The 19,557-nt window shown below is 31.0% G+C and overlaps 1 protein-coding gene across 1 annotated transcript; it reads left to right on the top strand.

Annotated features, from left to right (window-relative positions):
• On the top strand, positions 1–1,382 carry LOC108473087 (protein FANTASTIC FOUR 1-like). Its single transcript, XM_017774649.2, has one exon. It carries the CDS (start codon positions 271–273, stop codon positions 1,144–1,146), a length of 876 nt encoding a protein of 291 aa, XP_017630138.1. The 5' UTR covers positions 1–270; the 3' UTR covers positions 1,147–1,382.
• The last annotated feature ends 18,175 nt before the right edge of the window (positions 1,383–19,557 follow it).

Here is a 19,557-nt window from a genome sequence, read left to right as displayed (position 1 = left end):
AGTTCACTGCTTTGGTCTTTCCCCGTCCCCAAAACACCCATCTTCATTTACATCCAAACACCAAATATATGTGTCATTTTTGTTTCTAAATCGAAGGTTTCTCTGTCATTTGCATCCTCACCTCCTCACTAAACTCTAAAAAAGAAAAAAATCGAGGTGAGAGGGAATTTTTTTAAATTTTTTTTTTCATATAAGCTCCCTTGTTTCTCCTCTGTTTCCTTTGTTGTTGTTTTTTTTATCCCTTGCAACATTTTTTTTTTGGATAAGAAAATGTCGTCAAGTATGTATCAAGGGTTGCAATCATGTCTGGAGGTGGTTGAATCACGGGTTTTGAGGCTGAAACTAGCTCCACCAAAATCAAATTTCCCTGCCTCCATTGTTACTACTAACCCCAAACCTACGGTGTATAATGAAGAAAAAAACAGCACCATCACCAACACCAATGACATGGGCGGCTGGAGTTGCATCCAGTCCCTCTCCAACGCCAAAGCTTCCACCGAGAATGACAAAGTTTACGTCCACCCTCTTGTGAAGCGTTCAGCTTCTAGGCTAAGTGAAAAAAGTCTTGAGATGTGCACCGAAAGGCTAGGGAGTGAGACTGGAAGCGAAGTTAGCGATTGCAGCGATGACATTTCCTTGTTTTCAATGGACACTCGGTCTCAAACTGTGGCTTGCAATATTCCACCCAAACCAAGGGCGATACGAAAAATGAGTCGTAGCAGCAGCTTTCCGCCTCCTTTGACATCCATTAGCGGTTCAAATTGTGTTCAAGTCAAGTCTCATCGAGAAGGCGGCCGCTTGGTTCTTCAAGCCGTTAGTTTCCCTCCCTCTTATACTTACTTCCATGCAGAGCGTACCGATGGGAGGCTTAGGCTTTCCCTTTACAAGGATGCTTCCCCAGTGTTCCAGGACCAGGACCAGGACCAGGACGAGGACGGTCAAGAGGAAGACCAAGAAGAAGAAGAAGAAGAAACTGTGGTAGAGGAAGAAGAGTTTTACGGGGAAACTGATATTAAGGAAGCAAACAGTGGGAATGTCGGGGGTGAAATTGGGACAGGGAAGTTGCCTATTCCAAGCAGCTGCAAAGAACATGGGTGTGGCCACAAAGGCTTGCTTCATTGGAAGCCATTCTTGGTGGCTACTTGAAAAAATAAAAAGCTAAAAATTGGGAGAATTTGATCATCCCCTCAAGTGATCCCTGATTTCCTAGTTTTCTCCCTTAGAAGTAACCAGTTATTACAAGTTTAAGATTACGTACCATGGATTTCCTAAAATATGCTTATGGTAGTTATTGTCGTTATAGGATCAACGCTTTTGTCCATCCCATGTTACAGTTCCCTTTTTTATTTTTAACTTTATGTTCCTTTTTCCATTTCGTTTAATCTTTGCTGTACATCTACTTGAGTTACTTGCATAGCATGATCAACTCACACTTGCTTTAAGCAAGGATTTACTCAAGGAAATGACATCTCTCCCAATTAAACATACCAGTCGACATCAATCAAGGGCTGCCATAATTTTGTTCAACCACCAAGTGCAGTGAATTGTCTGGTCCCAACCAAGCACGATCGGTTAATGGGGTACCTCTAATTTTTGTGCTCATCGCTTTCATAAGGCACGTTTTGTTGGACCATCACCAATAAATAAATAAATAAAAGAAAAAGGAAACAGGAAAAATTACTACTACCAGCTTTCAAATATATGGTACAAAAAACGTGTACTTGCAATGCAATGCGAAACTATAAAATTATTTCCAAATGGTTTTAAGAGATATTTTAATAGTTAAAACTGCCAAAGTTGATTTATTATTAAAAAAGAGCTATAGTATGGGTGGGAGAGAAAACATGACATTGAATGTGATTAGTTTCGGTATCTTTCTGGTTAAGCCAATGTAAGAGATAAACTGATTTATTATTTTGCATTTATCGTATTATTAAAACAAATAGAATGCCAAGAAAGCCTAGAAGTTCTGGGCCCACCAATACAACATGCAACTGACCTCATCACACATGATCATCCATGTGGTTTGGGTAGCTGCTGCTTCCCCTGTTTAACTCAGTTTAAACTTCTTTCTAACGCCATTGACGATGATCTGTTTCATGAGGTCTGCCTTCTTCATTGTCATGTCATGTGAAACACCTCGATTCTTACATCTAAAATTCCTCCACTACGTAAATTTCCTTGTCTCCAATAATATTTGTTTCTTTGTGAATTAAGAAAGATAAAATGTTCTATATATGTTAGAGAACTGGTTTTGTTGTGTATGAGTGTACTGAAAATGAAAATTCATGAAAAGAATCAACTATAGATATTGAAAATGTACTACAACATTAAAAACAAAAAAAAGGAGTTATATCAATACTTGAATCGATGCAACAAGTAGATTTCTCTCAACTTCATAGAATTTTTTTTCGCTTAATTATAAAATGCTTATATATTTTGTTAAAATGGTCATAATTGTATTTTAAAGCTTCTTTTTTTTTGCCATCAACCTTTGTTTTTTTTTTGAAAAGCGAATTGATGAAAACACCGATAAAAAATTAATTTGGATGAGGTGGAATATTTTAATAAATATAATTTATTACTTAGATAATCCAATTAGATAATTACATGTGAAAGATAATAAAATAAATAAATCATACATAAAATTAAAAATAACTCTTAATTTAAAGACGTAATTATCTAAAAAAAGTTTTAAAGTGAATGCATACATTTTTTATTGAGAAATTTCAAAAGATAATTAATAAATCAAACTGAAAATATTGAATGTGTGCATTCATTTTGAAACTTTTTAGATAATTATGTTTACTTTCTTTAAACCAAGAGTTATTTTTTAACTTTATGAATTATTTATTTATTTTATTATTTTACACACATAATTATTTATCGAATTATATAAGTAATAAATTACATCTCATTAAAAATATTACAAGTATAAAATTACACATTATCCTGTTAACTTTTTAATGATACTTTTATCAATTGAAAAAATAAAATTGATGACAAAAAACTTAAAAATACAATTAAATACAAAATATGTAAACATTAATAGTGAAATTTGTCATTAAACGAGAAAAAATACTAAAAGAAATAAAGTCCGAACTAAATGAAAACCCTTGTGGCTACCAGACCCTGTGAGGGCGTTATAGAAAAGGTAACTGGGATACGGGAAATTGATTGGTTGGTTTGGGTCCAGAGAAAGATGGAAAGAGGGTGTGAGTGGTAGGATAACATCCCTTAAAAGAGGAGGGCCCACCGTGCAATTTGGTTTAAGGTAAGTGGTGTTTGGGGGTAAGACTGGGGGTGCTGAAATTGTCAAAGTATAGTGCAAATGCATCATTGTGTCTTTTAATAAGGATCATGTGCTTTGAGAACATTAGAGACCCTCCTTTCCTTTCCTTTAAGCACATATATTCTTCTCTCACCATATCACACCCACAAGCAAGTGAAATCTTGAGGCAATCAGCATGTCTCCACACATTTCATTTACTGTCACATGGAAAAAAAACATAAAATAAAAATTATTCATGTTCTGCTAAATAAAGATGCTTAATCAAATGACAATAAAGACGGTTCCATTTAGCTAGGGCAGGGATTGAGAAAAATTTATCCATCACTTTCAACGACATAGCATGGAGGGGTGCAGCTTGCGGAGATTACTCAACAGCATTTGGAGAAATAAAATTTTATGTACCTTTTTTTTCTGGGGAAGGCTGAGAGAAGCCATTGAAAGCATAAATATTGTTGAATGCAATATAGATTCTATTTTGTGGTAGAAGAAGTCACAAACTTTACCTGCTTCAATAGAACTGTACGGATATGTCAGCATCACAAATTTGGTGTTGGTGGCCTTTGTTTATTTATTTTTCAAGTGATGAGCTCTTTTTTGGTTGGTTTATTCAACCTAACCTACCAAAAGCTTCTTTTTCTTTTTTCTTTTTTTAAATTAAATTGGAGTATTATTGAGAGAGGTAGTTTTGGTTTACGAATCCTGAAAATAAAATTTATAAATCATGAAAATATATTAATTATATCAAAATAAATTATGAAATATGTCTTCAATTAACAAATGCACTTGTTTCATACTGATTCCACTTGGAAAAGAGACAAATTTGGCCTAGGGTTGAGGCAAGCACTCTGATCTGATCAGCCCAAAAGTTTTGGAAGATGAAGCTCCAACACTAGGCAAGAATAAGACTCACATTCTAATCAATATGAATATATGATGATAACCATGGATAATGCAATGCACGTATGGAAATAAAACAAATTAAATTGAAAAGAAATAGAAATAGAGATGAGAGATGTTGAAAGGATTGTATGAATTCATATTCATAAAATTGTTATTAATTATTTTTGGGTAAATTACACATAAGATCACTAATTTATTAATAAGTTTATGTTTTAATCACTTAATTTCAAAAAGTTGTAAAATGATTGTTGAACTATTCGGAAGCTTCCATTAAGTCATTGAACTATTCGAAAGCTTTCATTTAGGTAACTGGGTTGTTAATTTTTTTTAAAAAGTTTAGCTAGTAAGCTCTAAACAATAATTTGACAATCGGTCCGATAGATCAACACCCATATACAAGTAGAAGAACATTCCTTAAATCCAAGATGACCTGACAATCAGTGTATCAGAGAAGAACGTTGTTTAGATTTTGATTCGCAGATTTGTGACATTCAAAACTATTTTATAGAAGAAAATAAACCTCAACAGTAGAAGTGAAGCAAGGAGAGCTTTCAATTTGTACAAACAATGTAAACCAAGAAGGCCATAAAACAACGAGTTTAACAATCTAATGACTTAAATGAAAACTTTTATATAGTTCTATGATCATTTAGTAACTTTTAAAAGTCAAGTAACCAAAACATAAACTTAGTACTAGTTTAGTGACATTGGGTGTAATTTACCCATTATTTATGTGTTGTGCTCAAAATTTGAATTTGTTCTTCTATTTAAATTTGGGATTTTAATTCAATTTGATATGTTGATATGTTTTGATCATTTTATTTTTTGTAATGGTATCAGTTGGGTTAAGTAGTTCCCACTATAATGCTAAAATACATTTTTTAAAATATTACTTCTACATAATGAGTAGAAGAGGTGTTTTAAGAAAAAAAATCTATATTAACATTTTAACTGGAACATTTAAGGCATAATAATAAATTTAACTCCTAACATTTATCATTTTTATCACTTTGGCCTTAATTCTTTTATGGGGGATCACTTTGGCCTTCAACCTTTATAATTTAGTCAAATTGTCTAGATAGTTAAAATTTTAACGATATTGGCGTTGTAACTCAAGTGACAGTTCACACATCTTCATACAAATTCAAAAAAATTAATAAAAAGTTATAAAAAATTTAGAAACATTGTTCATGTTAGTGGTGAAATACATGTAAATTGTCACGCGGACTGCCACATTAATGTCATTACAATTTTAACTAATTAGTAAGCTTTTCATCCAAAACAAAGTAATTTGATTAAATTTTGAAAATTGAGGGCCAAAGTGATAACAGAAAAGAAATAAGGCCAAAGTGACAAAATGAGTAAATGTAAATGCTAAATTTGTCTTTATACCAATATTTAATGATGTTAATTAAATGCCAAATTTAAATATACTAAAAGGACCAATAACGTAATTTCATCAGGTTATACCATGCATTTATAGATAATGAAGCAATCTAAAATCAAACAAAATAACTTTAGCATTACTCGGACGAGTAAATGATTTAGCTTTTGCCTCTCCTGACCCTAACCTTAAACAAAGGCAAGACATTCGTGTGTCAACCTTCCCGCTGTATCTAAGATCCTTCCGATCATCCTTGGGTAGCAAAAGAAGAAGAATGAATATATATGGTTTTTAATTTCAATATAACAAAATAATTATTTATGTATCAAAATGTTAGGAGTTAAATTTTTAGAATATATTTTTTTCGAAGAGAATCTTGGCATTTAAAAGTTTCAATATATGTATTGCACAACCTAATTTTCCAAACTCTATTTGAATTAAGACAATGGTTATTGAATGATTAGATTGTAGATATGGAATGATTTGAATCATGATATTTGTAACACCCTAGATTTGGCGAGTCCAAAGTTTCGGTATATAGCAGTAAATAGTCTGTTTGGCATATTATTGTTCACCCAAATGACTGTTTTGGCGTATACATGTGGGCGTTTAGTAACCGCCACAAAAGTAAGTAAGAATTTGATTTTCTAATATTCTACCGTGTATTAAGGAGAAGTCTGTGTTAATAGATTAAGAGTAATTATGAAAAGAGTACTTGCCAAAAGTATAGTACGTCTAGTTTATATAGAATACTGTGCTAGTTAAACATTAACTGATTTGGTTAGAAACCAACTGTTTAGCCTAGTAAGATAATTGTGATTGCAAGATATTTATTAATATTTCTCTTGGTAACTGTAAGTCATTAAGAAGGCAAGTTTTGAAACTTATGAAACTTGTTAAATTCCATTAAGCAAGTTGAGTCATATTTATATGTGAGAGATGAGTTCTAAAAGGGTTTTTTTCCTCATCCTTAAGTGGTATTTACTGATACTTTCCTTAAATCTGAATGTATTTTACACCGAGGATTTAGAAGTTACGGTTCTTTTATGATTAGTGGTTATTTTACATCAAGGTAAGTATTTCAGCTTTGAATGAGTAAATCTATATTTGAAAATTGAAAGTGAGACTATAAGTATAAGGTTTCTGCATGGGATTGTCAGTGATTGAAATGATAAGTAACTTGTATGTACAAGAGTTGTATTAGTGAAATTATGTTTCTAAGTAGTGGTTGTTGCTAGTTCGAGATGGATATTTGGATCTGAAGCTTTGAACTACAGTAGGTGAGGATCAGGTGAGTCTCTACTCTGACTCCTACATGTGAACAGTACAAGTAAGTAATTTAAATAATGATAAATTTTGAGTAATTAGTGAATGAGTAAAACATAAGAAAGATGTTGTAAGTGTAAATATAATATGTACAAAGAATTACAGGAATAAAAAGTTGAATGATGAGTACGTAGGTAAAGTCCAATATAGAAAGGTATGAATGAGTCAAGTGAGTTTCCAATATAGACTTCTACATATTTCTAGATAAGTTCTTTATGATTTAAGTTCCAGTAATAGAGATTTTGTGTGTGGTTAATTGTTGAGATTAGTATGTATATATGATATGGAATCTGAAATCTAATTATGTGAGTTCATTTGGATGTATACTAAGTGATTTGAAATGTCAGGTCTGAATTGTGTCTGTGCATGAAGAGTTTGTATTGTGAGTTTGGTCACTGCGGTAGTAATTGATGAAGTCCATCAGGATAGTAAACATAAACTTCGATATGAAATTCTAAAGGAAAAGTCCATGGCCATAGCAAACTCTATCGCCTTTGTGGCGTACTCTAATTGGATCGCCTTTGTGGCGTACTTTAACTGGCTAGCCTTTATGGTACATTTTGAATGGATTGCCTTTGTGGCATACTTTGAATGGATCGACTTGGTGGCGTACTCTATATGATTGCTTGTATGACGTGTTCTATTAGGCTTATGTGGCATGAACTGTCAGGAATGTCTGGTCAGATATGAATCTGAATGTTTGTCTCTTTTGTAAGGTATGAGAAAATCCTTTTAGTTCTATAATCGGTATGTTTTGGGTTAATAATGAATAAGTCTTAAGGTTTTTCATGAAAAAGATAATCATATCTGTATGTTAAAAAAGGTACCTATTATGATGATCTGTAAATGTGGAAAGTGAAGGGTATTGAATTTTCTTCTAGAATTATTTGGAATCTGAATTAGTGTTATCTTGAGTTATGGGATTGTGATATAGATTTCGTCAGAATGGTCAATGTAGTGATTTATCAGTATAGATATGTATGGTACTAAATCAGGGTATGTTTAAGTATGAATTGATGGTATTAAATTCTACGTAAGTATTTGCCAAACTTTTATGTATCCGCCCGTGATAGAGGTCAGCGAACAATTGTTTGAAATAAGAGTATGGATTGAGGCATAGATGGTTGGAGATGGATTTTAAGGGAGTGATTTGTTAAGAAATGATTATATGTTAAGAGATTTATAAGATGTCTAGAAGGATTCCTTAGTTACTTAGATAAGAAAGATTTAATATGACAAGAGTATGATAATTGGCATATAAGAAAATGGTAGAACTGTAGTAGTATCAACTGAAATAAATGATGCAGAATGATGGTTGGCTCACCGTAGTTCTTGCAAGACTGCAAAGTATTCATCAAGGTATTGTTATAATGAGCTCACTAAGTACTCACGTACTTACAAAATTTGTTATTGCTTTTCAGGAGTTTGAGAAGAGTTTTTGCATGGAGGGACAATGTCAGGAGTACGCTAAATTGGTGGTGGAGTGGGCTATTATACATACAGTGGATTTGTGGTACAATCTAAGAATACACCTTTTGAGTCTATATTAAATAGACTTCCATTTTGTAAGGATTTTTATCGAGTCTGATGTAATAAGTTAATTTAAGTCACTTCTATTGTTTTCATACAATAAGTTTCTAATTAAAATGTAAAATAACATGCTTAAAGAAACCATAAATTGTAAACTATTTTTGTTAATGCTTTAGCTTTGTAAAGTAACACTCGAAATCTCGACCCGGTGAATTAAGTTGCGTTTAGGACGTTATAGTATTGCATTGCTAAGTTTTTTTAGCCTTACTGAAACATATATCTATGTAAAAATTTTAAATTTAAATTATAGTTGTTTATATATTGGTTGCGAATAATATTTAAACAGACTTCATGTAATAGCTCGTTTCCAGTTAAATCAGAATAGTGGTTTTGGGACCACAAATGTAAAGTCAGAAAATTTATATTCTTATTATTATTTTATGTTCTACTGTATGATAGAAATATAGTATAAAAATTTCGTTAAGAAATTTTACCATTTACATCCCTAATTTGATAAAAATGACTAAATTGCATTAAGTGCAAAAGTTGAGTTCTAATAGCTAAAAGTGTTAAATAGTTATAGAATTTTAAATTGGAGGTCCTTATATTGTAAATAGACCATTAAAATGATTAGTGGATAAGTATGAATAGTCGTCATTGGAAATTTAATGAATTATTAAGGGTAATTTTGGAAATTAGAGGTTTAAGTTAAAATAAATAAAATAAAATAATCTATTCACATCATCATCCACCAAAAGAAAAAAGAAAAAGAAGAAGAAAGAAACCTAGCCATGGAAGCTTGAAATGTTAGCAAGCTTGTTTTGCTCAATTAGGTATGTCTTTTTTTCCCGTTTTTAATGATTTCTATCTTTTCGAGATCATAGTAGCTTAATCTAGCTAGCTCGGGAATTAATTTGCAAAATTGTTAAAGTATTAGGGTTTTTCCATTGATTAATATGCTTGAATTTTGAAGTTTTATAATAGAAAATGAAAGGTTGATGTTAGATAAACAACTTTTACAAAGAGAATTTTGATGAAATTATCAATTAGGGATTAAATTGAAAAGATGATAAATTTATGGTAAAAATTGTAAAATTGTGAATTATGTGGGTTGCTATTAATATGTATAAAAATTGACTAGGCTTGAGTAAGGATTAAATTGTATGAATTTCATTTTTCGAGCCTAGGGATTAAATTGTAATGAATTAAAAAGTATAGGGGTAAAATAGTAATTTTACCAAAAAATGTGTGTTGGACTAAATTGAATATGAATTATATTGAATTGATTTAAATTCAATCGTATAGATCTGGTTAGACCTAGTACGAAGTTAGATCGAGAAAAAGGAAAAATATTGGATTAGTCGTCTTCGTATATACGTAAACTTGACAAGGTAAGTTTGTGTAATTAAATTGAGTATTTACATGTATTAATTGAATCACATGTATGTGAATTGTATAATTGCCATGTATAAATATCGATCGCATATCTGACGATTACTAAGTCCCTTTTGAACCTTAGAAATTCGTAGGATACAAATGACATGTCATTAGGGTTACCGATTTGGTTTGGGTCCTGCATGTGTTGTGGACACACCACAACTCGGATGAGCTTCCCGTTATTCAACTTGGAGGAGCTTACTGTTTACATCTCGTATGAGTATATATGTACATGAATTGACGGATTATAGTTCTGTACACTTCGTATGAACTACCCGTGTATCCAACGGTATTCTAAATGGTTCAACGGGCACAGTTCTGTTACGAGATTATATGAGTTCGATATGAACTATTACTGGTATTTATATGAAATATAGGAAATAAGATTATTTGATAATTCAACCATATATGTTGGATATTATATGTGATTTAATAGCTAATATGTTGGTGATCATGTGTTTAGGCTTTTGGCCAAATTGGTTGAGATATGCTTTGTTTACTTACCTATTTTATGGATACATGGTAACTTAAATTATGTGTTATACGAACTTAAAAAGCTTAAATGCTTATTCTATGTTATTTTCTATGTTTTATAGTAATTCAGAAGCTCGTACTGGTTGGAAGCTTGTCGGAGCTATTTCACACTATCCAATGGTCCTTTTGGTACTTTCAGTAAATTAATTCCGGTTATAATGGCATGTATAGATTATTTTGGCCAATGTTGGTATATAAATGTTTTGTTGAGACTAGCCATTTGAATGACTTGTGTTTGGTATATTTTGATGTGTATATAAGTGGCCTTATCATATTTGTTATGTGTTTGATATGGTAGAATGAAAGAAAGTAAAATGTGGTTTGAATATACATACATGAATTTGGTCATTTAGGTAAATTGAGATACTTATTGACATGTCTTTAAGTTGTTAATTGAGGTGCCTAAGGGAATATTGGTTGTATGTGGTGAGGTTTCATGTTTTAGACTTAATTTTTGTTTGTTTTGAATGCCTTGTTATGGCTTATTGATATGCAAATTGTTGAGTTTAGGTTGGTATCAAATTGGGTGAGAAATGTGACTTAACAAATGACCTATTTTCGTCCACATGGGCAGAGACATGGGCGTGCATCTTAGCTGTGTATGACCCACAGTCAGCTGACACGGCCGTGTGTCCCCTGTATCTTTTTAATTGCACAAGTTAGTATGCTCACACGACCTAACATACGGGCGTTTGGCTTGGCCGTGTGACCTAAGTCAGAGAGTTACACGGGCACGGACACGAGCTGGGACACAACAGTGTGTCCCTATTTCAAATGTCCACACGGCCTAAGACATGGGCGTGTCTCCTGACCGTGTGACCCCTGCAACTTGAAAAATTTTAGTGCTTTTCGAAAAATTCTTTGAGCGTCCAATTTAGTCCTGACTTGTTTCTAATGCATATTTTGGGCCTTGAGGGCTCATATGAGGGACAATATGTTTGATTACGATTAGTTTATGATATGAATATTATATGATGTGAAGTGTTGAAATTTCTGTCTATTTGTTCTGTAAACTCCGGTAATACTCCGTAACATTGTTCCGGCAATGGATACGAGTTAGGGGTGTTATACTTCAACATCTATAGTTGTTTTTATTAAAAACCCTAACCAAAGCCTAACACTAAAATCTATAAATATCCTATCGAGGTATTTGTATAATTTTTGAATATGTTAGATCATAATTTATAACGGGTGCTTTGAAAACAAGATCTTAGAAATTTAATATGATCTCAACACTCAAAAGTGTTCTTATGGAAAATCCTAACCCTAAAACATATAAATAGTTTATCCTACTTGTTCATTTTTCATACAAAAAACTCAAATTCCTCCTCTACATTTTATACTATCCTACATACCAAAGATTTTCTAAGTCTATAATGTCTTCCCTTTATTGAAATTGGAAGAATGACATGTTGCTCAAAAGTATTCTCCAATGGTTTGGTGTCAAATTAAGATATGTTGGTTTTTATTTAGTCAAATTCAAAATTTTACTTTTGTACTATAATTAATATTCCCTCTAATTGAAAGATAGAATTTGAGACCCACAATTTCATCTCCTATACGTTTAAAAGGTCATAAGTTTAGAGATATTAGCAATAGACGAGGGTTTGGAGCGAATTGATAAGGCACATACATTTCTAGTATTGAAAACCATAAGTTTTTTTTATAGGGTTTTAGGAGATATGTTCAAGTTTTATAAGATTTTACGAAATTGAGTTTTTTTATACACTACAATTCCTTTTTGGAGTTATAAATTTAACATCTCTCCACTTGATAGATCCTTTTGTTTATTGATGTCAAATTAGTATTTTAATTAGCTAAAAAAGATAGATGTTACCATCACTTATAGAATATGTTGCAAGGGATGATGCAAGCCATGTGCACTTAGTGAATATTCCACATGGAATTATGTGTGCCATGGACATTGTCTATTTTAATTCAAATCGAAGTCTACATCAAGATTTTGGTAACATTAGAGTGTTGAGAAATTGGGTTTGAAAAATGCAGCGGAAAATAAGTTTAAGGAAAAACCAGAGTTTTAAAATTTTTCCAAAAACAAGAACTTGGTTGTGTTATCTAAAGTAATAAACACTTAATCAAAATCGTACCTTTATGATTTGTATAAGACGAACACTTAATCAAACCGAGTAGTCTTCTTCACTATCCTCAAACTCACGTCTTTTGAGTATGGGCTCGCTTCAAATCATAAAATTTTTCACAAAATTACCAATGGGGCAATTTCATAATTTTTATAAACTTTTGGGATCAAATCGTAAATAATAAGAATATCTTTAAAAAATTTATAAAATAATTTATTCAAAAAAATTTCTCTCCGCAACTTTTTTTGAATTCAGGTGTATATGAATAATGATCCATTCTCTCTTTATATAGGAAGAGTTTAGAGAGAGTTCAACTAGTATTAGAATTAATCACATTAATATTAAATACATAAAATATTATCTAGATAAATATTAAATTTAATTTAATATCTCATTAATATCTAGATAAATATTACATTCATTAAAATAATATTATATTTGGTAAAATTAATTTGAAATCAAGTTGCATTGAGTCTAATTTTTGCACGGCTCTACCACCGAAGAATCGTTGTCACCGACGATCCACCGACCGCTAGATCGTTGTTGTCACAATTGTTGTGCTTGGTGGTGCCACCACCAATTTGAATCCTCTGACACCTTGAATTATCATCACTTTGCCCAAATTGGTCTAGTCGGCTCAACATCTCCTCGTGAGGCCGCCAATGTCGTCGCTGGAGCGAGTGCTAGTTATTCGAACAATGTTGCACCAGTCAAGCAAGCTAATATCTAGCCGATAGTGCAACAGCCGATTTGGCTGCTGCCAGTTTAGTCTGGGCCAGTGACGGCCTAGCTGGTCCAATCTAACCACCAGTTGGACTGTCGGCCCAGTTTCATACATTTGACCTGATTAAACCAGTTTTGGGTTTCGATCTTAGCTTTTGGTTCTCGAGTCTAATCTTCGGTCTCGGGTTGGGCTAATTGTTTAACTTAAAAATTTATTTTCAAAAAATATCATATAGATTTTAATTAATTTAATTAGCTTAATTTTACTTGATCAAATTTTTTTTTCCAAAAATCATTGAGGTTTTCCAGATTAATTTTTGAAGAAAATTTTTTAATCAAATTCTCTAGTTGAATAATTCTCACGACCACCTAATTTAATTCCATATCGAATAAACTAACTCAATTAAATTATTTCCAAAGTCGTAGAATTTTCTTCTAATTCAAATGCAGTTCGATCGAGCTTTTGTTGAGTTAAAGAATGGACCAATCAGACATATACAATTAGACTCGAGTTAATTGCAATTATGTTCAGAAGTATCATTCCGATAATTTGCAATTTACTTAATCATGGAGTAAGTCCACAATAAGTACCATGATTGAGAATTCATTATTATATACTCTTTACGAAAGCAATTCATCCAATTACTTTGTCCAATGACCTCGCCATGTGTGTGTTACCCTCATATGATATCCTTAATTCCTTTGAGTTAAATCTGTTCACTCAATACAATCTTATTTTATCTCATTGTCACCATTTTTTCTTCTTAATGATTAATATGATCATTGTCAACTAATTATTGTGATAAATGGCTCGTTGGAGAACAAGCAACTCATGGCCACGTTCCATATTTATTAATCCACACAATGTCATTGAGAGGATATCGTTAACTCTTTAATCAAGCTATGAATTCTATTGTTGTTAGTAAAGTCATGTCGTACACAAGTAATTAAAATAGATTTACTAGCAATAATGGAATTCATAGCTCGATTAAAAAGTTAACGATATCCTCTCATTGATATTGTGTGGATTGATAAATATGGAACGTGACTACGAGTTCTTGAACGATAATTTATAATAGTCATTAGTTGACAATGATCATATTGATCATTAAGAAGACAAAATGGTGACAATGAAATAAAATAGGATTGTATTGAGTGAATGAATTTAACTCAAAGGAATCAAGGATATCATATGATGAATTACTTTTAGTGTTTGGGAGATTAATAAATATAAAAAAAATGAGTTAATTTTGAAGGAACTCTTTGATTTTAGGTTTAGAATTTTTTTGAATGGTTTAGGTTAAGAGAAGGAAGAAGAAGACGATGACAATTCCTAGAAAAAGACTAATTATCCAAAATTTGAGCAATTTGCCCTTTTGGTTACTCTCCATTTCTTCCATTTTCCAATTAGGTCCTAACTTAATTAAAACACACTATTTTCAAATTAAATCTCGTAATTAAGTTTCTTTTTAGATTAATTAATAAATTAAAACTTAATTTTATTATTTTAATACTTTAATTAATTATTTACGACCCTAATTTCAATATTCATTTCAAATCCTCGATTTGTTAACCTAATTTTTGGGCTGTGACAATTAATCTTATTAGTGGAAAACATCATCATCATCCATTATCCTATGATATAAAATGGTTTATTTACCATTTTAAACCTTTGGTTGATTGTTATTTGAGTCCTCAAAACTTTTGACAATTAAAACTCTATAGCTTAAACTTTTACAATTTAGTTCCTAGGCCTTAATTAACTATTAATTCGATAAAATTTCTTGACCAATATTTGATATATTTTTATATTATACACGTAAATATTAATATTTAATATTTACAAATTTCTTTTACAAAATGGGGTTCCAAAACTGTTCTTTTCGGTACTATTAAAAATTGAATTGTTACTTGTAAGCAGAGCCAATATGACCTAGTTGGCTTCAAAATGTGGTTGTGGGTCAAATATTTGTATAAATGTATCTGATTGAATTGTTGGGGGCTGCACGACCACAAATTTGCTGATATGCTTGTTTATTGCTTGATAGTACGCACCATTCCCTAACCACTATATCTTGCATCAATCTGCATAAACCATTGGATATATGCTTCAGAAGAACAAAAATTACATCCTTGGAAAATATTCCCATAAATGGAATACTAAGCTCGTTGGTTCCAAGGCATAACATATCGTGCATTCTTATCCTACCCTCTCAAATCTATCTTATGAAACTGATCAAGGTTCTTTGGGTCACTCGAAAAATCTTGCACAAACTAATATGGTTGTTTTACTCGGATTAGATGGTGCCACTCCACAATATGGAAACAAATGATGGACATTCGCAACCTTCACAACTTAAGGTGTTCATACATTGTCTTTAGTAGAACGGCAATGATTGAGTTTCCCAAGTACGACCTTCATAAAAATTGCAAACATTTCCTATAAGTTAAATTATGTTCATTTTAAGTAATAACTAAGTACATTGAATGTGAATGTAATATCAATGTACCTCTTGATTGGCTAGTTGATCGATGCATCCAAGTAAGGTCATTTCTATAATCATTATTATCCAAGCGACCCCTAAATTTGATGAAATATTAAATACAATTGGAACTTATGAATATTTATAATCTAAAACGTATATTTTGAGATATTCAATATGTAACGCCCCTAACCCGAATCCGTCACCGGAATAGAGTTACGGAGCATTATCGGAGTTACCGATTCAGTTATCAGATATTTCATTAATCCGATATCTTTTCTTTTCCACGTTCAAGTCTTGTATTCAAGTCATCCGGATCTTTATAAAGAAATTTGATCGTCGTTTTCATTTATTTCATGTTATAATACATTCAACTAATGCTCTAAACAAAATTATCATTTTACCCCTAAACTTTTAATTAATGACGATTTCATCCTTAGGTTAAAATAAAATAAAATTATTACAATTTAATCCTTATTTCCAGCCGTTATTCTCACACAAATTGATAACAACCTATGAATTCTATAAAATGTCAGAATTTTCCATAATTTCAACACTTTTCAATTTAATCCTTAAAACATTTTTCCCTGATCTTGAGCTAAATTAATAATTTCATTCAATTTTGTAATTTAAATAATAAAATAATCCATTTCATGCAAATTGGTCATTTCTAACTTTTTTTTTACAAAATTGCCCATAAAATTTTACTTTTGTTCAATTTAGTCCATGAGCTTAAAACATACAAATTAGCCATGCTAACTGAATATTCATACAGATTTTCCTCCTCCTCCTCTCCATTTCACATCCTTAATTTATATAACATGCAACAAGTAACATTACCAATAATTTCACTATTTACTTATGTATATTCAAAATTGTCCATTTGCGTCATAGTCACTAAATTATTTATATCTTAAGCTACAGAACTTGAAATTAAGATCCGCTAATTTTCCCTAAAAATAGACTTACTTATCTTATTACAATAAAATTTTCAGAATTTTTGGTTTAGCCAATAAGTACAGTTTATTCTTTAAAGTTGTCCCTGTTCTGCTATCTGACAGTTCTGACCCTTCTTCACTAAGAATTAATTATCTCATCGTACAAGATTCGGATGATGTTCCCGCTTATTTATATTGAAAATAGACTATTTAAGGATTTTAAACATATAAATTTAATCCCTTAATTATTTTTCTCCAATTTTTTATGATTTTCCAAAGTCAGAATAGGGGAACCCGAAATCATTCTGACATTGTCTCACAAAACTTATTATATCTCATGATTTACAATTCCATTGCTTACACCGTTTCTTCTATAAGAAACTAGACTCAATAAGCTTTAATTTCATATTTTATTCATCCTCTAATTAGATTTCTAAAATTTTTGGAGATTTTTCAAAGTTAGACTATTGCTGCGGTCCAAAACTGTTTTAATGCAAAATGTTGATTTTCATTTTGCCCCAAATTTCACAGTTCATATAATTCAGTACTTACTTAATTAACCCCTCAATTAAACTAATTTTCTCAATTAATACTTTTCCTTTCCTAGACATTATAAGTTATTTCATAACTATTGAAATTCAGAATTTCCACATAAAACTCTAACTTCAAACTCTTTTACAATTTAGGTCCCAAACATTCACTTTCTATTCAATTCTTTCAATAAAATCAGCATATAAACAATTTAAAGCTCTAATTCTATATCAAATCATCATATACTTCCAGCACATATTCATAGAAACTTTCAATTTCTTTCATAGAATCAAGAACTGATGAATTCAACAAATGGACCTAGTTGTAAAAGTCACAAAAACACAAAAATTTCAAGAAATAATCAAGAATTGAACTTACTTGCAGTAAAAATATGAAAAACCAGCTTAAGGGAACTCTTCCATGGTGTTTTTGATGATGAGAATGCAGAAAAATAAAGAGAAATCTAGATAATTCCACTTTAGTCCTAGCTTTATTAAGTAAATTTTGCAATTTTCTAATTTTGCCCTTATTTTCTTGGTGATTTCATGCTCTTTCCGTCCAGCCCAAATAGACCTTGGGTCTATTTTCCTTTTAAACCCTCTTTCTTTTATCATTTAATCTATTTAATCATTTCCTACAATTTTGCATTTGATACAATTTAGTCCTTTTTGTTCAATTAGCTATCAGTACTTTAAAATTTCTTGACGAAACTTTAATACTAACTTATTAACACTCCATAAATATTTATAAAAATATTTATGGCTCGATTTAAAATTCGCAAGGTTTCGATACCTCGTTTTTAATTCTAATTATTTTAATATATATATATATTTTTTTGTACATTTCACTATTTCAAAATTTTTCCTAACTTCACATTTAACTTATACTCACTAAATTAATAATATTTCCTACTCATTTTTCGGATTTAGTGATCTCGAATCACTGTTCCGACACCACTGAAAATTAGACTGTTACACAATACGATTATATTTTTACCTTTTAATAAGAGAGAATACCTATTGATAGGAGTAGAAGGTCGTTAACCATGACATTCTTATCCATGCTCAAGTTTGCAAAAGTAGATAAAAATAATTTATTTTATCAATTTAATATCAAGTCACCCTATAAAAGCACCTTGTACAAATATGTTGTTGACCCAATTGAATGTTTTGGTTGTATAAAAATGTTCTTGTAGAGGAAGATACATGGTTTGTACATTGTTGCCAACTTTTTTGGAAGTATCATTCCTCTTACCATCCGAAGCATCCAAGCTTTGGCATATTGATTTATTTTTCTCCACAATTGTGTTATGTGAAGGACTTAATTTAACAAATATTTTCAACCATGTGCATTTCACTTAATTTTCATCCAATTCTTCTCTTCCTTAGACCATGGTTGTTGGAGAGAGGATCAGCCGGTTGGACAAGGAACCAATTAGTGTACCAGTCTAGACAAAGGGATCAGTTGAACCAGTGGTTGGATTGATTTTTAAAATAATTTTTAGTGTATTTAAAAAAAAATAATTTTTAAATTTGAAACTGGATCATTGATCGAATTAACCAAATCAATAACTAGTGGTCTAATCGGTTTAACTACAGGTCTGATTTTTAAAACCATGACTTAGATGGCATAACAACCAACAATCGTTAACACTCTAGCTCTGCCTTGATGCAATTGACTTCAATTATTGTTTATCAGTTTGATTGGAAGGTCGATTATTAAAGTGGCATTTTCCTATGTTATAATCACTTCTTTGCATGAAAAATAGAATATTTATATATTTTGTTTTCACGTATCATTTTTATTTTTTAAGTGGTCTAAAATACGTCTATTCTGCTATGAGAAGTTTAATGAACAACTCAATTTCTTTGTTGTTCAAAATATTACAAAAAATAATATTTATTTTTGTAACTCTTAAAATAAGTTCCATAATAACAAAATAAAGAAAAAGTAAATTTACCATATCAATGGCGTGATAAGTTATGGATTTTTCTTGAAACCTTAAATCAATTATTTTTGGGGAAAATAAGTAGAAAAGTTAGGTTTTTTTTTTTGTTAGAACCGAAAGTTTGAAAGATTTTTCTAAAAAGATTTACAGTGAAAATAGAAGAGAGACTGGTGAGATATTTATAAGAGATGACATTGAAACACATGGGTGTCAAGTTCTTACTATTGAATAAATTGATTTGATAAATGGATAATAAATACTTAATCGATGTTGATTGACTTAAAATTATCACTTGTGAGTATCGAGATATTTTATATTTTATTTCATAATACTTTTTTTCTTGGTAGTCAATGCAAAGATTGTGTAGTGATTTAATCATGCATTGACCACGACACATACCTATTTTGATAAAAAAAAAATTTTTCAAAGGAA

This window comes from Gossypium arboreum, chromosome 11 (assembly GCF_025698485.1).
Source record: "Gossypium arboreum isolate Shixiya-1 chromosome 11, ASM2569848v2, whole genome shotgun sequence".
In the NCBI taxonomy this organism is placed as follows: domain Eukaryota; kingdom Viridiplantae; phylum Streptophyta; class Magnoliopsida; order Malvales; family Malvaceae; genus Gossypium; species Gossypium arboreum.
Note: the sequence above shows the minus strand (reverse complement) of the source record. Positions and strands in the feature narration are given on the sequence as shown.